Source organism: Pundamilia nyererei, unplaced genomic scaffold (genome assembly GCF_000239375.1).
Source record: "Pundamilia nyererei isolate P.nyererei 1_Seehausen unplaced genomic scaffold, PunNye1.0 scaffold00024, whole genome shotgun sequence".
In the NCBI taxonomy this organism is placed as follows: domain Eukaryota; kingdom Metazoa; phylum Chordata; class Actinopteri; order Cichliformes; family Cichlidae; genus Pundamilia; species Pundamilia nyererei.
In genome coordinates this window covers 179,119-204,356 of record NW_005187425.1, presented here as the reverse complement: position 1 = coordinate 204,356, position 25,238 = coordinate 179,119, and the positions used below count along the sequence as shown (strand labels likewise).

Below are 25,238 nucleotides of genomic sequence, written 5' to 3'. Positions count from 1 at the left end.
TATCCTGCTCTAGTGTTTGATTTTATTTGTCTGCTTTCAGGGGGCAAATGAGAATTAATACATGACTAAGCTTATGAATGAGTAAAAGAGCTTTTTTTTTTTTAAAATCTTAACTTGTTTTTTGTTAAAACAAGGAAAATATACTTTTATGTTTAATGTCAATTACAGAACTGTTGATAATTTATTTAATAAGATCGCTTTGGCCACGTCAAACGCCACCTTCATCCCTATAATCTAGTTTATGTTAGGAGGCATGTATGTGAACTTGAAAACCTGACCAGACAGTTTTAACAACACACAAATGACACCACTCCACCTGACAAAAAGGAAATGTAATAAAACACATGCATTAACACACAAACACTCACTAAAAATAAACATTTTACCAACAATCATTTGTATTTGAGCCATGTTCCAATGATTCACCCTTACCTTCCATTCAAAAAGAAGGAAGGATGGCAATGAAAAAGGTAAGAGAACAGTAATGTATTTAATATCTGCATCTTAACATCTGAACTGAAAGGTGACAACTGCAGGCAACACCTGTCAGGCTGCTACTGCGCGTTAAAAGGCATTCTTTAATCATTTTCACGGAGGTGATGGTTCATGCAGTCATCAAAATGTCTGGCATGCAACATCAACTTCAAAGTCTTCCTCATAAAAGGAGCCGAGTGGTGCTTTCTCAGCAGAAACCTTTAACTTCAGGATGTCATCTGTACAAATTCAAGTCTGATTTCTTCACTGTAACACTGTATGTGACAACAGTGAGTCTTGTTAAGTGAAGAAATTTGACAGTTGGAATTGAGCAAAAAAAGGGAAAGTCATTAACATTTTATCGGCAAAGCATCCTCTTGTTAATCAGACTGTTTTTTCCTGTATGACCAGCCTTTAAAGGGGACCCATTACACTTTTCCTTATTTTCTGTTACTTACATAATGTTGCAAGGGTTCTTATGAAACGTGGCACATCACTTGTATCATCAGCGAATGTACAAGTGAGCTCTAAGCACTTTAAATTTGGTTTTGCATGATCTCAAAGAGTGTGGATATTCCTATTACAGTAATCTCTACTTTTGAATATAGCAGCCCCGCCTACCTGCTGTTCAAACTGCTTTTTGTGAGGTGCAACCAATCAGAGGAAAGCAGTGTTAAAGCTGCTAGCTTCAGTCAAATGATGAACTAAGTGTCCTCTGTATAAGATTAAGGAACTTTTAACTATGAATTCCAAAAATAAAAATATACAGCTGAAAGAAAAGCTTAATAAGTCCTCTTTAAGCAAGCAGCCAGCGCTGTCATATGACCCACACGTGTTAAAGGTTCAGTATGCTTCAAACAAACTAATTAGTTTGAGCATGCCTGAAAACAAAGCTGTCCTGAATCATCACCCTCAGAGGTAGAGCTAAAGGTTTGCCACTGGAGAACAAGATGTAATCTCTTAAGTAACGTAAAGGTTTATTGGGAGTTAAGGGAGATTTTAACTAAATGAAAAATCATTAGCTGCAAATGTGATCTGTCTTAGTTAAAAAATATCAGTAATGCGAAACCACAAACCAAAGGCATCCACGTGCTGATACCCCACTAAGCAATATCGCTGTGTTTGTGTTAATATATATCTGCATAATGATGACCTGATAACGGCATAAGCACTTTGTTTGAAGCAAACTGTTTTTTTTCCTTTTTAGTTGTATTTGCTCAAACAAAAACAAGAGCAGGCAGGAGAGAGGAGACAAAGAAAATAGTTAACACAGGACACTTTGCATTCTGTTTATCCAGCTTCCCATGCAGGTTGGCAAACTGCACTGTACGCTCATAAACATGCTTGGCTGGCTGTTGGCGCCAGAGCCATGCCAAGGGAAGGTTGCAGCGAGCACAGGCAGGCATCGACTGGGCATCAGTACTGTGGATCCAGATCAATTTGAAGAAGGCAAAGCTGCAAGAGTTCCGAGTTAAATACTGGAATTTCTGTTCATATTGGTAATATAAATGGCGATGCAGCAGAGAAAAACAACCTGTGATATTTGTGCTAATGCAAAGATATATAACCTGAGCTTTGCTTGGTGACAGCTGGGGTAGTTGGAAGAAGGTCAGAGGGTCATGCTGGGTGTCATTTAAATGGCTGTTGTGTTCGACACAGGAAATTAAATATCCAGTCCTTGAGAGGAGGTCTGTTTATTAGACCATTAGGAAGCCCAGGAGTACTGAAAGGTCAGTAGCTGAGCTTCATCTGTGGCTTTTATTTATATGTTTGTCTGTGACTGTAAGATGCCCCAGTGCAGTGATGACCACATAAACGTGATCCATCAGTGTGCAGGCAGCAGGTGGTTGTGGTGGTGGGGGGAGGGGAGGGTTCAAGCAGCCCAGGCCACATGCCAAAAACCTCAGCACGAAGCTGGCAGTGCCCGACTCCAACACCCCCTCTAGCAAACGTACCTTCCTGAGCCATTGCGGCTGTGCTGGTGGTAGCGGCAGGACTGGTGTGCTGCCGTCCCACTATTAGACAAAGAGGAATTCAGTGCGCTACTGGGAGAGAGACCCACTAAACCATGAAAATCTCCTTCTTTTTTCTTTAATAACTTTTTGTACTTCCAAGAGACCTGCTTACTGTTTTTGACATTTTAATTTAATCAATAAAATGATGTAATACCAAACTTCATTTTTATTAGGATGAAGTGAAGCAACAGATGGGAAAATCTTGTCAGAAATAAAATGTCTGAGCCCCAACTTACTGATTTTACTTCTTTGTTTATTCTACAGTGAATAAACAAGCCTAGGCTTACGAACAAAGCATTTCAGAGGTCTGGCTGGTCTGCTTACTTCAGTCTGGATCAGTCTTAGCCTTTACAAAGTAGATGGACATAATCCAATGGAGCTGCTTTGCTTACATGAAGGCATATAAACACAGGGCCGATAGCATTAGTGCATTAGCTTGCTAGTCCATTGTCCAGCCCGCAAATAGGTTGTTCAATCAAAAGTGCACTGTGATCAAACTGCTTATGAGGATGAAATCCAAGCCAAACCCCTGAAGTGCAAAATCAAATCCAATCGGTGTGGCTAAGGGAAGAAGATGGTAGACTGGAGATACAGTAGCAGAACAACAGTGACATGTATCACTTGGTTTCTATGAGAGATAGGATCCGGAAAGAAGTGCGCTCCTACTGAGTGTTGACAATTTTAAACTAACTACACTCACCTGAAAAGTTCCTGGACACGAGCATCGTAGTGAGGATAGCTCCCTAGAGTAAAGGCAAATAATATACAAGATTATAAGCACAAGCTAGTGAGTTATGTGTATGTTTAACTGTGTTCGTGCTTACTTTAAGCTTCCTTCTGGCATTGAACTTGCGCAGACATTCCACAGTCTCTTGACGGTGCATCATGGAGGCCACAGTGGATCGTTGCTTTAAGTAAAGAGGAAATGGCAACATTAAGTATATCACTGTTACACCGTTATTGCCACTTTTTTAATAACTTGTCCATTTTTATACTGGTAAGACCTAAAGTTAGGGGTGCAGCCATATTGGACAGACAGGTATTCTTACACAGGCAGATGTACCCAGTCACTGTCTGCTAGGCCTCACCGGTGCTATTCTGAACAAGACCTTTTAATTATATCTGTGCTTTTGGAATATTTTACCGTTTATCGCATAGTTATCACCTGGTAACCACCGGTTATCAGATAAAAATGTGTATTACCAGTTGGCAGTTGGTTGTGGGAGGCTGCTTGCTATCTTTTTAAAGAAACCGGTGGCAAAGTGAGTCACAAAGAGGGTGCTGCACTAATAATCTCCTTGTGATAGCTTTGGTCACTAGCAGATTTCCATGGTCACCCAGCAGAGGATGCCTGCTTGTCTGCAAACACATGCCAACTATTCTGTAATGAAACTGGAAATGGGGACAGTTTCCCAACAAAGTAAAAGCCGCACCTTTTAAAACATAATGGTTTCAGCAGTAAGGCACAACATTTACTCTGAAGGCAAATGTTCTCCATTTTCAGTATGCGTAGCAATTTAAGTTTCACTACCAAGTCAGTTGTTGAGTGTTTGCGTACAAGTCGGCAACTTCCACGCAAACTACTGGTGACTTTGAAAATCCACCTGCGAGAAAAGCAATTACAAGAAGGTTTTTAATGAAGCACCCTCTTTGCCAGCAACCATTTGCCAATCAGTAGGGAAATGCACACTTTTCCTTAGCGACTGGTCTCTAGGTCTCTGTGACTGAGGCCAAACCAATCTTAGCTGGTAACTTAGCACTCCACCCTCTTGTCTAAATATAGTGAATATAGAAGAGGTGGTGGTGGTGGTCACATACACCACCTCTTCTATAGCACTGACACTGAAGCATCTATGTGTAAGCATCCATCTTCTTTATAGAGCCTGTATATGTATCGTTGACTTGAGATTGAACTCACAGATATGTGATGGGCCGAGATGAAGAACTGCTTTAGAAAATCTCTTTGAAAAGATAAAAACCCATGAACATTAAAATACAAGAGGAAGGGACCGTGACTCCAAAGGTGCATTCTGGTAAGAAACATTTAATCACCATTTTGAGGCTATGACAATAATGGCATTGTGTACAACTGCAACAATGAATTCTTTGTAATGCTCTACAGCTCTGATATGCTCCCCTGAGTAGCTTTTCATCAACAGGCAGGAGCAGCTCATGTGTATTCCAACTCCTCTGTGATACCAAACAGAATGAAAAAGTCTGCTTTGTCAGGGACTTATAAATGAAAACTTTTAGAAGTGGGAGCTGTAAGATAAGCCTACGGGGCTCTTACATTATCTGGGCGACTCCTTACTCAAGTCCTTAACAATAAAAATGGAAATTATTGTCCTTGTGCTTTATCTGATAACAAACTACATTTATGCTGTTAAATTGTTATTGGTGTTAAAATTATGACTTATGACTTTACAGGTCTTTTCTGAGTTCCTTAAATGTGCGTCTTGTCCAAATGTGAGACAAATAAACCCAAACTTTTATGTCTCAACCTACAAAAAGCTACAAATTCTGCTCTAGTATATAATGTCATTCTGTGCATGTTTTTAAAACTAGCCATTTGGATCAAAGATGTGCTGTTATTCTGAATAGCTGTGTTAGAAATGAAATACAATGTAAGACAGGTGTTCCTGGGCTGTGCTGATGTAAGAGTGCTTAAGAAAGAAAAACTGTGACATGATTTGTTTAAAGCTGGCAAGAAAAACTACATAAAAAACAAAGATAAAGACAAGTGTGACTTACGCAGACCCAGGGATGCTTGAGGGCCTGGTCGGCAGTGATTCTTTTGGCGGGGTTAATCGTTAACATCTGATTGATCAAATTCTTGGCCTCAGGGGTCACTGTGTCCCACTCAGGAGAAGGAAACTGAAGGAAGGCGAAGAGGAGGAAGAAACATATCACTGAAAAACTGGTAAAACAAAAACTGATGTTTCCAAGCCATGATTAACTTGCTGTTGTTTAGCATTGATTAGACATTTCTATATTTAGCACTTATTTAAAATTTTAACACTGGCATTCCAGCACAACTGAGCAATAAAAATAAAAAAACATAGTTTGTAGAGCCTGAAGAATGCTTACTCAGATACAAGATCCAAAAAAGATGGTAGTAAAAGCTTTTCTTTTAATTGACTGTGATATTTAAATGACTAAACCAGATTTCCTACAGTGTTTGCACCTGTATTTACCCAACATGTAACAGATTAGAGTTGCAAACTGTATGATCATTTAGAAGGTGCAGCTCTCTCCTCATTGTGCATGCATTCAAAGGAGGGTAGGGAAAATTTCCAGCAAAAGGCAGGTTGAGTGAATTAAGGTTGTGCAACTTGCAACTTTTAACTCTGTAGGGCAAATATCCACACCTCTCAAGACCAGGAACAAACACAAGTCATAAGCGAGGTTGTAGCAATGTAAAGTAATACTCTAAATGCAGATTTACAGACAGCTCTTATCCATTAATAAATATAACTTTGTTTGTGCTAATCAATCGTGTCCATAAATTTTTACAGGCTATGAGCAGCTGATCAATGTTACCTCATAATAACATCTACGGCATGTGAGTAATTTGTTTATCTTTAATTTGTCATATTAAAACACTATCACAACACCCCCATGAACAGATTAGGTTAAATTGGCCTTTGTTTTCTCTCTGAGGATTAATTTGTCTTGGACACAGTTGAAGGAGCAGCACACATGTACAAACAAACAACAGTTAGCACCAGAACATACGCACATAGACAGGAAACACAATACTGTACACAAAAGTGTTGTGCAGATACCCTGCAACAACAAACGGCACATACCTTTCCAATAAGATATACATGTGCACACTCCTGTGGGGAACGGTTATTTCCCTCTTATGTCTGTATATATCATTGTAGGGTCTTTACCTTATAAACAACATACAACACCTTTAGGTGACTGTTTTTGTGATTTTAAAAAAGTATATTTTGCTTGTTTCTCTTTAAAACATATTTGACTTCATTTGTTTTGGAACAGGCTTAATATGTGAAGTTGAGCAACGATTTGTCTGTCTTTGATGGGCAATTTCAGTGGTATAACAAAAGGGTGGAGTCAGCAGACATGTTTACTGCTAAAAGTCAAAGCAAGCTTTCAACAGACTTTTACTTCAAACATATCAGATGTCAGTTACCGATGAAAGAAAAAAGCAGAAATTCAAGGTATCTGTGTGACAGTGATGATAACCAAGAAGTGCACATTATTATAAGTGCTCGTCAGTCACTTCATATTATTGTTCATATTATGCACATTCATTAGATGTGGTTGCTTCCAATTATGTAAATTAATATGGGTAATAAATTCCTATCTCCCAGAGGACAATGACGAGAGCTGATGAATAAGCCCATTGCTCTCCCATAGTGTATCAGTTATTTTTTCTGCAGCAAGATGAAAGTTATACAATGCCGAGTAGCAAGCCATTAAAAACGAAAATTAAATTTCTAAATTACTTGCATGACAGAATTTAGAGCATGTTATTTGACAACACTTGAAGTGATGGTGTCCTGCAGAGCTCATCTCGATGCTCCGGCCTTGTAGTTACGAATACACATGAACTAATTTGGAAACGGGAAATGATCAGAGTATCACAATTAAAGTTTCATGAATTCAGGTCGAATTCCCTCACAGATGTCATGAAACTTAACTCTCATTTCCATAGATGCAGGTACAAAAACAACGCAAAACGCCTGCTCTAACCCTGAATACGCCCAAAACTATGTGTTCCATTAAAGACCAAAGTGCTTATTGAAGCTCTAGCTAATAAGGTTTTTGTAATATTCTGAATCAAATGTAAATTCTTAAACAGTAGTTTTAAAGTAAAGACCCCCTTTTGCCTTCAGAACTGCCTTAATTCTTTATGGCATAGATTCAACAAGGTGCTGGAAACAGTTTGAGAGATTTTGATCCATACTGATGTGACATTTCATTTCAAAGTTGCTGCAGATTTGTCGGCCGCACGTCCATGACGAATGATCCCAAAGATGCTCTATTGGATTAAGATCTGTGGAGGCCATCTGAGTACAATGAACTTATTGTCGTGTTGGAAAAATGTTTGAGATGATCTTTGTGTGCATTTTTCAACTGGAAGCAGCCATCAGTAGACACTGCGGTCATAGAGGGATGGACATGGTCGGTAACAATACTCAGGAAGGTTGTGCTCAACTGATACTAAAGTGGGCTAAAGTGTGCCAAGTATATATAACCCCTTCCCCCATATCATTACACTTTCATCAGCAGCCTGAACAGTCGAACTTTCATGTTGTTACACCAGATCCCAACATTACCATCAGAATGTTGCAGCACAAATTGAGAGTCATCACATCATGCCACACTTTTACAATCAGTCATTGGGCAATGTTGATGAGCCTTTTTCAGTTCCAGCTTCAGTCCCTCGTTCTCAGCTGACAGGAGTGGGAACCAGTGTGGTCTCCTGCTGCTGTAGCACATGTGCTTTATGGTTCAACAGGTTTTCTGTTCAGAGATGGTCTTCTGATGGTCTACTTTGGTTATAATGAGTGGTTATTTGTTACTTCCCATCAACCTGAAGCTGCATTTCAGTCATCATGTAACATAGAACTGGTGCTCATTGGATATTTTTCTCTTTTTCAGACCGTTATCTGTAAACCACACAGATGACTGTAAAATCCTAATAGATCAGCAGTATCTGAAAAACTTACACCAGCCCATATTCTGATGCTCAGTTTGAACTTCAGCAGGTCGTCTTGACCATGTCTACACATCTGAATGAGTTGCTGCCATATGACGGGATAATTAATTACTCACTTTAACAAGCTGTTAAACAGCCGTACTTAATAAAGTTGCCAACAAGTGCATGTTACAGGGATATGCCTTACATAAAACAGTGGAGAATGAAATGGCTAATTCAGCTAGGAGCAGAGCTGAGTCTTTGACAGTAAAACCAAGAAAGAATCCCAACCCCAAGTTTCTGATGCTCCAGATGGAAAATAAACTTGTTCAAAAGAAGGATTACAGTATAAGACAGGAGAAGAGGTCCCAGATTATGATTTTTTCCAAATTGGGAGATTTGATCAGATTTCAAGTATCATTTTGCACGTGGATTGGGTCAGATCCTGTAACCGGATCATCCTACAAAATTACCACACACCCTGATAATAATTGCTGTGCTATGATTTGAGCTTTTTTTTTTTAGGAGTAAAATGATCAATTATAGAGAAATATAGAAGCAAAAAAGTACCTTTGTCAATGTTTTTCTACTTTATTTATCCCAATAAAAGTTGCTGAATCTAGCAACAAAGTAATCTGAAGTTTGATGAGAAAGTGCTGTAGAAATGCATATCATACCGAATTTTTACCATATGCAGGTTGCAGGTAATTCCACCCCCAGTGTGTCTGTTTGCACAGCCTTTATTAGTGAGCGTCATTTGTTTGTCTCTGCTGACAGTGCCTCTGGCTCTTATTTGCACACTCACTTATAATTTAAATACAGGTTTTACAAGCATTATGGTCTGATTACTAAGGAACTGTCACTTGAAAAATTATACTAACAAACCTTCAGGCATCTACCTATAGTTTAGCATAGCAAAAGCATGGATGTGCATGGAAAAAGCACTAAAAAGAGAATATCAGTTTAACTCACCAAGCGGTTGACTCTTATATAAAATACAATATTTAGGCCAAGATTGTCCCGTGTATGCTGCATCTGTTTGTTTTAAATCAGCTCTAATATGTCATAATTGTAAACGCTGTGTCTCCAGCCTGATGTTGCACTCTGGGAGGAGTTAAAAACTTAACTTGTGTTCACACAACTAGTATTTCAGTATATATTTACAAACCATATTCAAGTTTAGCCACCATCAAGGTTAAAAAATGTAACTCTGATGGCTCAGAATCCTCCAAACACGACACCAACAATCCAAAGCAGACACAGAGAGTCATAGGGATTTGTCCCTCCCTAGGAAATGTAAACATTACAAAGTCTTGTGTTGTTTGTGTAGCTGGCTGTGTCTGCAGTACACAGAAAATAAACACACATCAAAGTGATATTCTCCGTCCACTGACAATGCCATGCTGGAATTCAGATCTGCACAGTGCAATCATTATTCTGCATCATAACTGTCTGCACATATGACAATACAGTTCAAAAGGAGAGGGTGGTTAATACAAGAATGTGAGTACTTACATCATAAGCACCGGCCTTAATTTGTTGGTAGAGTTTGTGTTGGTCCTCATCCCAGAATGGAGGGTAGCCCACCAGCAAGATATACAGGATCACACCTGACACACACAAATGTAAAAAATACTGTACATACACAGTTAAAAAGAAAAAAATGTTTATTTGGGCTTATAGCAGAGTTAAGGGCATTTATCACTTAAAATGATGTGGGCTGCTGTTTATGAATCTGGCTGGTTGTGTTTCGGCCGAATATATCAAATATTTAACTAAAACTTACTGCAGGGAAATGACTGTTACAGGAACGTTTCATGAAGTTGTTGCTTAAAGATTGCAAAGTCACATGAGTTGTGAAAGACATGGTAATGCTGTAGTGAACCCATATCTAACAAAAATGGAGAAAACGGGTCTGCTAGGAAATGACTGTGCCTACAGTCTGAAAACTTTAGGACTGACCACATGCCCATATGTCCACTGGCTTGCCATATGGGTCCTTTCTCAACACCTCTGGGGACAGATACCCCGGAGTTCCTGCAAAACCTGCAAATATAGAAAAATACAAGCATGTTATACCTATATACAGTACACAGTGTGACTTCTGATTACTACTACTACATTATGACAGGTTTCATACATCTTTCTGTGCTTTGTGCCAGCGCTGTGTTTTAAACAAATTAGCAAGCTGAGATGATCTAAACATTCAGTCTTCATCTCTTTGTGCTACTTACTCCAGCAGAACTGTGCATAAGTCTTGAGCTTCTTCTCATTTCTTTATATTCTCCTTCCAAGAAGACCATCCTTCTTGTATTTTTTTTAAAGTGGACTTGAGCAATAGCTATCCAAGTTCTTCTTTGGAGATTGTCTTCTTTTTCACTCATTTTCAGTACATTCTTTGCATTAAAGCATTCCCAAATAGTGACAGTGGAAGGCTATCAGTCATTGATTGGCCTTCCCAAAATTATCGAAACAGCGTGAGATCATCTTGACAGAGAGAATGGAACAAAAGGCAGCCAACAGCCAAAGAAGGGCTTTGCATGTCCTTCAAGGAGCCTGGACTGAAAAAGGTAAATAACTTACAAGAAAGCGTGCGTAAGAAATTTCAGACTATGTTGAAGAATAAGGGTGGTAATGCAAAGTTTGTTAGAATTTTGTAAACTTTGTTTTGGCATTAAATACTGTATTTCCATGTATGTTTACACATTTCAATAAATTCCAATTGTCCCAGCAAATGATAAAGATGTGAGGGCTGCCCTGAGACTTTTGCACAGCACTGTATATCACTTTAAGCCTATCCTGTTTGCTGCAGTTTTAAATGTAAACCTCAAATTTATGATGTTACATGAACATCAACAGCACATCATTTGAAATGCTACAGATTAAGTTTAATAAATGATCTTTCTTACCAAACCACGCCTGCTGGTCCCCTTGAACCTCAATAGCGAGGCCAAAATCTGCAAGCTTCACCGCCGCTCCCTTCATCTTACTGGCCAGGAGCAAATTTTCTGGCTGCAATACAGAGACAAATAATTCTTCAGAATGAAGAATAGCTTCACCCTAGTGACTGATTTTATTATTATTATTTTTGTCAGACAAATCTCAAGTTAGAAAGAAGTTATAAACTGTAATTCTTATTAAATAAAGGACAAACAAATGCTCACCTTTTGGTAACCTTTGATAAATTATTTCTATTCCCCGATAGAATAAAAATAATGAATATAATAGCAGATTGGTACACTTGTACTTAAACAAACTTGTTTTATGTGATAAACATACACTTGATTAGAGGCAACAGAGATGAGCATGTGCATGACTTAGAGAAATGTCCTTTCTGTCTGGATGACTGAATGGGCCGCAGGAGCATTATGACATCTACAGTAGTAATGAGCCATGATGCTGTCAAGTTGGCTACAATGGTTTTCCCCAAAGCAAAGACCTTTTCAATCAGCTGTCACAGGATTTAACACAGCATTCTTACTCGGTCCCTCTGATGATACTATTGTGCAAAAGGTCAAGACTTGGCAAGCATAAGGATGCATCAAGTGTGTTTTAACTCATTTCCTCTTTTGCCTCTTTCCCCTATGTCACAGCTTTTTTTTTTTTTTTAAATAGATTAATCGTGTTACTTGATTATGAGTAGCAGTGTTTTATTTCAACTTGTTTCAGGTTTTTCATTCTCAACACCAGGTAAACATAATTTACAGGTTGTCTCTGTCCAAGTGGCAGTATCTACTTTTAGCCCTCTCAGACTTTAACTGGGACCAGCTTAGAGCAGTAGCTCTGCATTACTTAAAGTTAAAATACCCTCATTACTCTTGCACTGGGCCTTGATGGAGCACATTAGTTCATCCTGTGTTTGAAAAACACCATTTAAACACACCATTTCCTTCTTTTAAATCAACTTTATTCTGATGGCTGCACCTTATAATCAGATCATAGATCAGCAGGCCTGTGTGGCTTCTTACAGTTAGATGTTTAACCTCCATGGCCATATTTCATTATCCTTTATTTATCCAGGTAAAAAGTCTCATTGAGATTAAAATCTATTTTTCAAGAGAGACCTGGCCAATATTAAGGATAGCCCATGTCTTAAACAGAGCATTTAGAGGAGTCTGTAGCCTGAAATTATGACTCACAGGGGTTACTTTCACATATACTGACCCCATTATTCGAAATAATAATTATGTTTAATATATATTTGAAAATGAACTGATCCTGCTTAAGCAACATTGCATGCTTGATCATGTTACTAATACTGCTCTAAGTATGAGGAATATCATCTTAACTGAAGACATGGTTCACTTCATCCTGTTAGCAATTTCTGGTTTCATGTTTCTGACATTTTAGAGTTACACCTTAATTCTCCATAGCAGCTATTCAAAATCAGAGGGGTAAACAAAGTGCACTGAAGTCTCACATTAGGCTGGTGCAGAGTGTAGTTAGTTAGAATGCAATGGAAACTGCAACGTCACATCCAGCCAGCATTCTGATCTCAACCACGTGTGAAACAAGTCCGTACAGTCTAACCTTGTTCTTCAGAAACCTGATTCATCATTTCAAGTTAAAACAACAGTTAAAATTGTCCAGGTAAAGCTTTCCCCAATTTTCCTAATTACTTCTCCAATTCAGGGTTGGATGGAGCTGGAAGCCTATCCCCACTCACACTGGGCAAAAACGTGGGGTCAACACCGCAAAGGCTGCAAGTCAGTCATAGTGACATGTACAACTGCATCCTCAAACACACACATACATGCCTTTTGACTGTGGCGGAAAGTTGTACCCACGCAGGTGCAGAGAGAACATGCAAACTCCATGTGGAAACGCCTCAGAACCTTCTTGCTTTGAGGCAACAGCAGTAACCACTGCACCACGATGCCACTGCTAAAAGCTTAACCTCCCAGATGTAGCAATGCCTGTGATCAGATCCAGATAGTGTCAACTTAATCCCAGGTGTTACTGGGGTCTAATGGTGAACCTGAGCAAGGTAAATGGTGCGGCTCTGCACTCAAGACTACAAGTCCCAAGTGTCAGGCCTGACGTGTCTATGTTTGTGTGTGTGTCTGTGTTGAGGGCAGAAGTCTTTGTAGTTGTTAGCAGTCCTCAGTGCCTCATAACTGGACAGATGGATGGATGGGTGGATGTCAGAAGCTTGTACCAGCAGTTGCTGGGCTCTTAGTCCGTTTCTTCTCATCTGTCAGTCTATCCCTCCCTGTGTAGTTTTCCACCCCTCCCCTCCTGCTACCCCCACCCCACAACCCACCCAACAGGGCAGAGCTGAAATAATGGGGAAAAGAGACCAAAAAGAGGGCAAGTAAAAGCAACAGAAGAACAGAGGGACAGACAGATAGAGATAGATAAATGGGGGGTGGCATAATCAGTCCCTACTCTGGTGCTGCAGCAACCGGGTGACCTCACCCTATAGTTACCATGACAACCCAGCCTGCCACCAGCTGACAGCACTCAACTCTTTCTCTCGAATTCTTGTTTTCCCTTGAGCGAGTGGCCCTTCCAGGATGACAGAGAGGCGAAAAATATGACATGCGTCTGCGAGTGAGGTCACACCTCTCCGTGGCCCACTTCAATGCCATTATTGGTATTTTTATGGCTTTAATGCAGGTACTGCATTCAGCAGCTCTATCCCCTGGATGCTCTTGTGGGTAAAAAACAAAACAAAAATAAACAAAATCAGAGTATTTCCTATGTGATGAAATCAGGGATTCTAATGCTTTTAAGACCCTCTTCATTGAAAAACAAATGCATAGACAGATAAAATACTTTAGCAAGTTGCAGATGGCAAATGTGTTGTAAAAAGTTACTTGTTTGTGCATTAAGCAAATGCAGAGTGACACTGGAGTTTTTGATTCTGGTATTCACTCTGCGTTGTTAAATACATGACTACACTAGTCACTAAGATAGTGCATAGCAATTAGTCACTGATAGTATAAAGATTACCAGATCAGTAGTTTGACAGCTGCTAAAAATATATCTATATATTTATAATAACAATGTGTCAAATCAAAGTGAAACTGTGTCACTATGAAAGGGTCCCTTTAATCGTGATGAACACATTTTTAGTTTCCACAGTGTCTGGTTCTCTCTCTCACCTCAGCTAGCCTCAACACTTGTTCTGCACAACCAACCCGGATAAAAGAGACGCAATAAGAAACTTGCTGATAGAAAATGTGTGATAGTAGAGACCAAAACCGAGCTAAGAGATAGTGAATAATAGCCTTACACTCATCAACACTAAAATAACTCTGGATGAGTCATCGTGCTGCTCTGTAATCACTGGCAGGTGGAAAATAACAATTATTTACGAATAAATTCACTACATCAGTATGCAAGTTACACGCTTTAGCCCTAATGGCAAAAATCTCGACTTCTACAGGTTCACAGTTGGCTAAAACTCTTTTTTAAGCACTCTGCCAGACCGTTCCAGTATTTTCCCTGACTCAGTTTTTTCCAGCTCATCATTTAAGCAACTATGATGATAATGCACTTACTGTAAATTGCTTTGGGCAAATGCATGCCAAATGCATATAATGTGATATATAATGAAGTCTGTACTATATAAAATATCCAAGACTTCAAGTTTTGATAGTGTTTATTCTATTAAACAGACATATTTCAATTAGTTATTTGCAAATTCAGCCTGATATGTTTAGGATTTTGGAACAATATCCAAACATTAAAGAATGGGTTTAAAATAGCTGCCCCACCAGCAGGTCGTCGGAGTGTATAATTGTATGCTAGTGTACCATTTGAGAAGACTATAATAGTGCAGCATGAAAGCAGTTATGAAACATGAAAAGGGAGTTGTACATTAACAACTAATCTAATACATTGCTGTCCATAGCCCTCATCATCTATCATCATTATCATCTTTCTAAACCTCTTCCCTCTCCAAGTGCATTTGATACTGACATCCACTGGCAAGCTAAAAAAAATAAATAAATAAAATAAAAATAAAAAAATCAATGAGAAGTAACACAAGTCCATTTACACCACTCGGATAAAAAACGATTGTGCATCGTCCAATTATGTTCGTCTATTTACCCTCAGAGTAATGGCTTAATTTTACACTGTCACATAAAAGTAGACAGACAGTTAAGTAACCTTAAAAGTTTAGGGCTCTGAACTTAGTACTGGTACAATTATCCAGGTGTTTAGATCTCAGATTAGTCTTGTCTTTATTTAATATTATTGTATTAACGTTAAAATTAACGAAATTTGAAAGCGCACAGCTGCAGAGTGGTTTTGGTTTCTGCCAGGGGTGCACAGACTTGCTGCAAGGGAAATCGTCACTGGCCGTCATCTCACCCACCGACCCGCTATTAATAGCAGCTGGTTTGCTTTCGTCACTCCTCAGCAGTGCAGGAGGGAGAGGGGGAGGAGGGCAGAGAGCAATAGAGAGGAAGGAGGGAGACGGATAAAAGGGAGGAGGGGTGTAGGCAGAGGATTGGGAATGCAGAAGAAAGCCGGTGAGCAGAAGGATGACGCTCATCCCTTAAGTTGGTCTAAACGTCACTGCGTGACGTCTGTGCGTGTGTGCAAGAGCGCTCAGACATGATGTGAATTTCCACACGTCTTTAATCTTCATTTACAACAAAGTGCTAGTCACTATTCAAGTGATTTATATAGTATACAAGGTACTTCGATATTCACCAGAGGTGTGTGATCACTCACCTTGAGGTCCCTGTGGACAATATCGTGCTGGTGGATGTGGCTGACGCTCTCCAGGATCTGATTAATGCAGTGGCTGGAAGAGACAGAGAAGGATGAGGAGCACAAGACAGACACATTCGTCAATCCACAGGAGATCACAAATGCAGACTGAAGCAGAAGTTTTAAAAAAGAAGAAGAAGAAGAAGAAACTAGTTTAGGGTGGAATTCATATTACGTGACAGTTAAAGTACACGACGAGGATATGGTTGAACAGGTTTCTGTTGTTCACACTGTATAGTGTCACAGTATTAAAGTAAATTGGTAGACAGCTCTTCCACTGGGCACATAACAAAATTACGAAGCGCTTTAAGCTTTGCCATTATTATATGCAACCAAAAACACCCAGAGCCTTGACGTAACCCTGCATTAAGAGCCAGGTTATGGCCTCAGTCATCCCAAGTGGCCCATGGATGACACGATGAAAAAGAAAGCAGGGTACAGAAAATACAGCAACCCATTTCCAGACACTCTTTCTAAAGAGACAATGCAACCTGTTACAAGAACGGAGGGCTACAAAGAGGAATACAATGCTCTGCTCTCCCACTGCTTCCTTAGTTCTGCTCAGCTGGCCAATCACAAAGTGGCTACAAATGTCAGATCATTAGTGGCTGTGGGTCCGTGGTAACAGACACCCACAATGCAACACAGGAAGGGTGTAGGGGTGTGTGTGTGAGTGAGTGTTTCAGACGCTAAACTGGCATTCACATCCCCTTCACACCAGCAGTGTAGAGGTGAGAAAAGAGCTGCTCTCTAGTTATGGTTGCTGTGTGACTACTTCAGCAAGAGAAGCACTATCAATGTCTTGAAGGAGACCCTTTCAGAAAATGTGCCCGTAAATCACATTTACCTCGCCCTTACAGAAGAATTTTGTCTAACTTTTTTTTTTTGGCTGATCGACTAAATCCTTGCAACCAGGGTCTTTTTCATCAAATTTGCAACATTCTAGTGGTTGATGGGCAACACAAAATCATTTCCTGTTGCTCATTTTGACACTGAGGCTGTAGTCTCAGTCATATGCCGCAAGGCTGAATGCAGTAGTTTGATTCTGACCAGTGGCTTTTTGCTGCATGTCTTCCTCTTTCTCCCTGCCTTCCGGTCTCTCTTTACTGTGCTATCTAACAAAGGCGCAAAAACCCAAGTCAATAAAAAATTATTATTATTTGGATATACAAGGGTATACTCTCGAGGAGAAAAGTGCAGCATTGACAGTTTTTGGCCTGATTCATTATTTTCGATAGCTGAGGAAAAGACTCCAAATGAAAAACACCTGCCTGTTCACATGACTGTAGATGCCCAATCCTATGAGCGACTAACAGCTTAAAATGTTTGCATTTACTGAGGTTTTTCCTGTGAGACGATGATGAACGCAAAACTATAAAGCACTTAACTAGCAGCAAGGTAAGGTTTTAGGCTTTCTGTATGTGTGAACACATCGAAACTGTTGTTTGGTCTTGTTACTATTTTAAAAAGTAAACTGTATCCAGCCATGATGTCAATAGTTCATCCAAGGGTCTAAACTCTCCAATCTAAATGGAAAAAATGGCTCAGAGTCTGTGGTTATATTTGCTTAAAATAACACTGTTTAAATGATTTTATATTCTAGCTTTTTATATTTCTTTATAATTAGATCAGGCTAAAAAGGCTAGAAGGTAGAGTGTACTCAACACATTGTGACAGATAGTCAAACTAGAGATTAAGTGCATAATCAAACCTACCCCAGCAACAGATCAACTGATTAGAAGGTAACAGTTCAGTCAACCAACAATTTGGCTGACTAAAGCCCCACATTACACTAAGCTAAACACCTGATTTATTTATGAACCCCCCCATGAGCCATGTAAGATTTATAAATGTACCTGCAATCTTTGAGCAACATTCCCGTGTGCTTGGAGCAGAGGATAAGTGGTGCAAGAAGAAGTATGTGGTGCATTTTTTAAGTAAATGAACGTGACGAAAGAAATGTGGGCAGGGTGTGAGGGGGGAGTCTTATGTAAGCTTGTCCTCAGCATGCATATCTACAATTCTTTCGGCTCAGTTAAAGTTGCTATTATTTCTCTTAAAATAAATTGAGCTTGGCATTTAGTAAAGGTGAAGTAAGGGACAACAGCGGGAGGGGGCGCAGAGACAGATTTAGGGAGTATTGTCGTCTCTCTGCGAGAGAGAATCAAGAGTGTCCAAATTAGAGCACAACAGGACTTGAAATTTATCCCGCCATTTATTCTGTCCCTACCCAGCTTCCTCATACACATATATGACATTTATTATTTTTCATGTGTTACTGAGCCTATTTTATCTTCAGCCTAATCTAGTATAATGCCTATTGTACTATTTTCCTCTCGTACTTACCTTAACTCTATTGATTGCCTTTCGCATTCTCTATTGCAAGTTTTGACATATTTTTTTAATTCTGCTATTTAAGTCATTATCTAACTGATTAAAAGCTTTTACATCATGGTTAAGCGCTTAGGCATGTAGGTAATGCAAAAAAACAAACCTCAACTTCGGACAACAAACTAAAAATAAGTTTTAAACTCAGAGGACAGCTTTGTCATTGTTTATTAATGAAATTTAAAAGCACTGAGTCACTTGGTCCAAAATAAAGTGTATACAGGTTGTGCCAGAAAGCCCTGGTTCTGCTGCTGCAGCACAAAGTACATTAACACAGATTCAAATCGCAAAACATTTTATGAGAGTTCACAGCAACCAAAAACAAAAAGGCACAAAAATCAATTTTGTGCTAACTTAGTGTACCTGGCATCTGCTTCACTGTAGTACTCTCTGGCGACAATGTCCTCAAACAGCTCGCCTCCAGTGACTCTGCGGAAACATACATGAAAAATAGAAACTTTGTATTTTGTGTTTATTTCTGAGTGAAGATCCCCAGCACAGATGGAAAACAAGCATACTGCAGACAATATCACCAAAACATGCTTTTTAAAGATCAGTTTGTCTTTTTTTTCCATTTTTACCCCAATTAACTGCTATTTGTGGACTAACACATGAGAAAAAGTGAGTTCTTTTTGTAAAGTTGGAGTCATTACCTCTAGACAATAAACAAAAATTGATCAACAGAGGAAGAAAGGCCTGAACTGGTAATGTGTGTGTTTGTACTGTGATTCACTCACAGGTCAAAGACAAGGTAATGGAAGCCTTCCTCTGCGATGCTGTCATGCAGTCGTACTAGTGAGGGAGAGAAACACAGAAAGAAACAGAAAGAGCCATCAAATAAAAATCTGCAAATCAACTTTAGGTGTTTAGGTTGGAGGTTGCGTGCAGTCACTTCAGGCTTGTTAGTTGATCACAGCCATTGACATGTCGAAGAGGTTAACACGTGAGGAGCGGATCGAAATCGTGTTGATATCTGGTGAACGCAGTAACCGGGTCATTGCAGCAGATTTCAATGCAAGACACCCTACGAGACCACCCATCTCCCATGCTACAGTCAGCAAACTGTTTCATGAAACTGGTTCAGTGTTGGATTTGCCAAAATGTGGACGCAAGAAAACTCACTAATGAAGAAACATCAGTGGCTGTCCTAGCTTCATTCAGCAAGAGTCCACAGCGTAGCACTCGCCGCATGTCACTGGAGAGTGGCATTAGTCGAACATCCCTTCGGCAGATATTAGCTACTCACAAAGGCAAACATTTATGTGAATGGTGACGTTAACAAACAAAACTACCTGTCTTGGTCTGACACTAACCCACATTGGATGGATCCCTCCAGGACTGTTGGACCAACAAAAGTGATGGTTTGGTGTGGTATATGGGGTACAACGATAATGGGTCCATTCTTCATCAATGGAAATCTCAAGGCCACTGGATATTTGAAATTGCTACATGATGATGTGTTTCCCTCTTTATGCACTGAAGCTGGCACGTTCCCTGAGTTTTTCCAGCAAGATGGTGCACCACCACATTATGGGTGCCAGGTCCGAGCATTCCTAGATGAACAGTTTCCTGGAAAGTGGATTGGTCGTCGTGGGCCAGTTGAACGGCCCCCAAGGTCTCCCGATCTGACCCCCTTAGACTTTTATCTTTGGGCTCATCTGAAGGCAATTGTCTATGGTGTGAAGATACGAGATGTGCAGCACCTGAAACTACGGATACTGGATGCCTGTGCTGGCATTTCTCCTGCGGTGTTGCTATCAGTGTGTGAAGAGTGGGAGAAGAGGGTTGCATTGATAATCCAACACAATGGGCAGCACATTGAACACATTCTATAAGCGGTCAGAAACCTGTAAATAACTCATGAAAGAATAAAGTTGCATTGAAAACAAGCACATCGTTGTTTTTCTTGTGACATTACCAATAAGTTTGATGTGTCACATGGCCCTCTTCCTATTGACAAAACAAAAGTTGTATCCAAGATGGCCGACTTCTGAATGGCCACCATGGTCACCACCCATCTTGAGGAGTTTGCCCCCTCACATATACTAATGTGCCACAAACAGGACTTTAATATCACCAACCATTTCCATGTTATTACGGTGTATCCATATAAATGGCCCACCCTGTATAACAACTATAAGCCGAGTCAAAAAGGTCTAGAAACCAGTTTGTGACCCTCTGGTCAAAAATGTGATTCCCAATGCTAAACACCTAGTGGACAAAAACATGAATTTCAGTCATTTACCAGTTCCTGAAGTTTATAATGATTTTGGCTTGCCACAAATCACTTACTGGTGTAGGCCTGTGTAAATGGAGATTAAAGTAAATTAAAAGAGGGTGCCCTGTAGACCTGGGTATGCAGATGTAGGTTTGTAAAGAGGTAGGCTAATCTACAAAAATTCTCGATGTCTTTAGGAAATTTTGGTTCTAGAAACTGAGTAGTAGATCGTTATTTCATAATGTCCTTAATCAACTAAACTTGGCTCAGAAAGCCTCTACACATCACTGAGACTCTATAGAAGATAGTAAAAACTGTATTAGACGAAGAATAAAAAAAAAAGGTTGGGGCCTCATTATGCCAAAGATACAGGTACTGCAGCACCATGCAGTAACACCTGTAGTAATATGAGCCACCATGATCAGTTTCATAAGTCAGGTAAGTCAGCAGAAGGTGCCATTTTTCATACTGACAGGCTAAAAGGCCTGTTACCCAACAAGTCTTCACCTGAGTCAATGATGCCTGTTTTACAACTTTTTCCATCAGCAGTGGGTCAAAGTAGAAACTGCTCAGGGACTCATGCATGGCTAAACAGACATGCTCATATATTTAAATAAATCCCAAGGAAAGCATTCAAATCCTGACAAGACAGTCAGCAAACTTCTTTTATTTTTTTATTTTGTTTAATAAAAATGATAATAATGAAAGTTATTAATTGCTAGCTTGGGAACAAAGCCAGGAGAACATACACAGTGAAATGACAATATTATTATGGCTTTGCAAACACACACAAGGTCAGTGATAGAAGGTGTCTCAGTCTTCCTGGAGCACCGGGCGCCTATCTGAAATGATGAGACTGTACAGTATGTAGTCACAGTGCTGCCTGGCGGATTGGCGACAAATAAACAGCCTTTTGGATACAAACACTAAGAGACCTGCTCCCTGTTTTCATTATTTATAATTAGTTTGATACTACTATATCCCTTTATTTGGCTGATTACTGTACCGTATGCAGATTGGCTAAACTTCTTTCTTCAGAAACGAGGATGTTTTACCAAAAGCACAACTTTGATACCGCACCAAGACCATCAAGCTTGCAAATTAAGTAGTAATACAGTTTTGTTTTTTTTGGAAGCTTCAGCGTAAGGATCAAATAAAGAACTATTTTTAGTGTCTTTGCTCTCTGTTTACTTGGTGGTAATTTTGAGGGAAATATCTAGTGGCCATTAACTATTCAGTGTCACATACACAAAACAATGATGCACAGTACACAAAGTAAACAGCGCTGATCGCATTAGTGCGACCAGCTGACTGAGCATGTGTTGGCGTTCAGACTCACTTTGTCTTGTTGGCTGCTGGCCAGTTGCACCATGCAAATATCCCACACAGCGACAGGCCAGGTAACTGGCTGATTTGCATATCACCTGGGGCCATTTGCTTCAAAGTTATTATTAAACTGAACAACACTGAAATGAAACCCAACTTTGGTGCAGTTGTTGTTGCTGTTTTGGTTCTATATAAAAACAAAACAAAAAACTGGGCAACCACAAGGTTTCAGCTTTCAGGGAAACTGTTGGTTTTCACATTCATATTGGCCAAATCTGATCTGTAAGCAACTGAGCATGTTTCACGTGATGAAGTATAGGTATAAAGCAAAAAGCCCCTGAAAAACCAGAAGTGAATATGGCTGTAACACGTTTTCTGTTCTTAAGCCCATCCTCCCTGATAGGAATGGCTTGAATATGATTATCAAAACACATGTTCACAAACTGAAGCTTCTAAGATGTTAATGAAGGTGAACTGAGAACTGTTTCTAGAACTATTTATCCAAAAGTGCTCACGACAAGATCTGAAAGCCAGAATTTATTACAGGGCTGTTGCATTAAGGTCCATTATTTGTATCTGACTGTACCCATTTAACCGTTACTCAAATAAACATTGAGACACCGACAGCTGCTAAAGGGTGCTAATATTCAGTTCAATCCAATTCAACTATATTTATGTAACACCAAATCACAACAAAAGTTACCTCAAGGTGCTAATTTATGAGCACCAAAAACACAAACATGATGAAGAGGTCCAGTTAACAGCCTCAAATTAGCTGAGGTGATGCCTAACAATCAAAGCAGTTAAGTATTTACTCACACGTAACTTTTACAGCACACATACAGTTATTCTTAAGGGCAAAATCTCTGTAGCAAATGACAATGTACGGCCTATTTAAGTAACACACTGTATTAAATACAACAGCATTAAATGTTGATCTACTCTGATCTCTGGTCTGAATAAAACTGAAACAAAAAAAACAAAAAAAAAAGCTGTAGCTTTTGTTTTGTTCAAATTTCTACAGATGTTTTCATGAAACATCTGCATTATCACAGCTGTGTCACTAATCATTTAATCTCTTGGCTCCCAAAGGTCACTCACCTATGTTCGGATGTTTCAGCAGGCGACAGATCCTCGCCTCCCGCTCCAATTTCTGGTGATCTGAGGATAGAAAAGAGCAGAGAGGAAATGGTAAACACTCAGTAATAGTACCAGGAGGAGAAGTCACTTTGTTTTTGTCCAGCATGCAGAACAGACCCCTTTCTCAAAATCCACTGAGTAAGTGGACACAGAACGGCGTAATGCTGAAGTACACAAAAAAAGAGGAGCCATAACATTCACTCAACTGACTGCAGGCCGTGTTCAACATCACTTCTCCAAAAGCACGCTTTGAAAACAGCTTTTTCTGCAGAACTTTTTAACATGTGTTCAACAATTTAAGTGCTAATAAATGATTTATTTCTTTTTCTAAACAACAGATTTTCGCAAACATTAAAAGTTGATATCTTGTTTGGTAGGACTTCAGAACTGCCTGCACCAGCGACTTCGCAACTTGATTAAAAATGTTCTTTCAACTCTGAACTGGTTACACACAAACATATAAACATACTTCATTTTTTTTCTCTCCAATCTCTCCTGCTCCTCCCACTCACCTGAGAACAATCATTTTTCTTCATCTAAACTTGACCAAAATCAATCAACTTGAACTGGAGACGACAGCAAAACACATCATAGTAGCAGAGCCCGATGATGTAAGAGGCCAAAACAGAGACCGTAAACTAATGCATGATTACACAAGCAGACAAACAGCTGTATAGTGTACACACACAGAGACATACACAAAATAAGCACAAGCTTTTTGCACTTAGTGAAATTAGTCTTGTGGGTCTGCCCTTAATACAATCAGTGTCCAGATAATGATTCTAATGGCAAGGGGAGGTTGTCCATGCATGTGTGTGTATGCAGCTGCATGTTTCAGGCAGATTGGTTGCACGGATACAGTAGATACAATGGATGGCATGTCCTGTTGCGGGGTCTAAGAGGTCAGGTTTATGTTGGGCTTTCCTGCCACCAACCAGCTGCTGGTCTCAGTGGACAGATGGAGTTCTTACGTGGGTGCACAGACCTCTGTATGTGCGCCTATGTGTTTCGGTTCGAGTTCGCGACAGAGGGTTGGAGACACTGGACATCCCTAATCCCAAAAATATTAGTCTGACCATCATTTTGTAATTGCTTAATAGATTATCTTCTTGATATATCTTTATATTGTCTGACAATATCTTTTTTTCACTGAAGCTGAAAATCACAGTCACCAATTCCTTACTGCTTTTTTTGTAAACCTTTTGAAAACCTTTGAATTTAGTATCGGGGGGAAACTAACATTGTACTATACACGCTACATAAACACATCAAATAAACCCAATTGGAAACAAAAGTGTGTTATTTGTTTTCTATCATAAAAGCTACAGATATGTACAACTCTAAGCAGAAGTATGGCTCCTGTTGTGAACACCACTTGTTCTGCCCAACTTATATGGCTATCAATATACATTCACCAGGCACTTCACTGTAAACATCTGTTCAACAACTTAATGCATTTAGGAGGGCAAGCACGGTCCATACAACCGGCTGAAATTTAAGTCGAACATAAAAACAAAAATCAACCAAAAGCAAGTTTAAAAATATGAGTTTTAAGCTGTTTTTTTTTTATGTGTGTGTATGCAGCTGCATTTTTCAGGCAGACTGGTTGCACAGATACAGTAGATACAATTTAGGTGTCTTTAAACATGACATTGTTGTTTTGCCAGAAAGATAGGTCTGAGTGTTTTAGAAACTACTACTACTGAGACTTTTTCACACAAAATTTCTAGGGTTTACAGAGAATGATCTGAAACTGAGAAATAGTGACAAAAATAATCACTTGTTAGAACCAAGGCATGCAGAAGAGCATCTCTGAATGAACAACACATTGAACGGTGAAGAAGGCCAGAATGGGTGCAATAGTTGAGTAATTATCCTATTTTCTGTACTCACCAATATCCAACAACATTAGATTACAAAAACACACCACTGTCACAAAGCTCAAACCATCTCAGACTTTGAACATTAATTCACTGTACTCACAAGGCGTCCACAGACTAGATCTCAATCCAATAGAGCACCTATGGAATGTAGTGCATCATGGATGTGCACCCAATCAATCTGTAGTGACGCCATCGTATCAATATGCACCAAATCTCTGGGAAATGTTTCCAGCTCCATGATGAATCTATGTTATGAAGAATTAGGGAGTACCAGGTTAGACTTCCTGAAAGCAAAAGGAAGTCTAACCCAGTACTAGCTGGATTTACTAAAAATAAAAATAAAAAATAAAATAAAAAATGAGATGGTGAGTGTAAATCTATGCACTAAATAAAGA

At 39.5% G+C, this 25,238-nt stretch overlaps 1 protein-coding gene across 1 annotated transcript in view; it reads right to left on the bottom strand.

The window, feature by feature from the left end:
- The window catches only part of LOC102195292 (calcium/calmodulin-dependent protein kinase type II subunit gamma-like), a 42,538-nt gene extending 17,502 nt beyond the window's left edge, over nt 1–25,036 (bottom strand). Inside the window, exons 1-12 of the mRNA XM_005727505.1 lie at nt 24,982–25,036; nt 22,922–22,981; nt 19,014–19,068; nt 18,640–18,705; nt 15,850–15,922; nt 11,070–11,172; nt 10,123–10,206; nt 9,676–9,770; nt 5,241–5,363; nt 3,314–3,397; nt 3,190–3,232; nt 2,430–2,489 (exon numbers count right to left, since the gene is read on the bottom strand). Of these exons, the coding sequence (XP_005727562.1) occupies nt 2,430–2,489; nt 3,190–3,232; nt 3,314–3,397; nt 5,241–5,363; nt 9,676–9,770; nt 10,123–10,206; nt 11,070–11,172; nt 15,850–15,922; nt 18,640–18,705; nt 19,014–19,068; nt 22,922–22,981; nt 24,982–25,036 (901 nt within the window). The remainder of the gene's footprint in view (nt 1–2,429; nt 2,490–3,189; nt 3,233–3,313; nt 3,398–5,240; nt 5,364–9,675; nt 9,771–10,122; nt 10,207–11,069; nt 11,173–15,849; nt 15,923–18,639; nt 18,706–19,013; nt 19,069–22,921; nt 22,982–24,981) is intronic.
- Nucleotides 25,037–25,238: the final 202 nt, after the last annotated feature.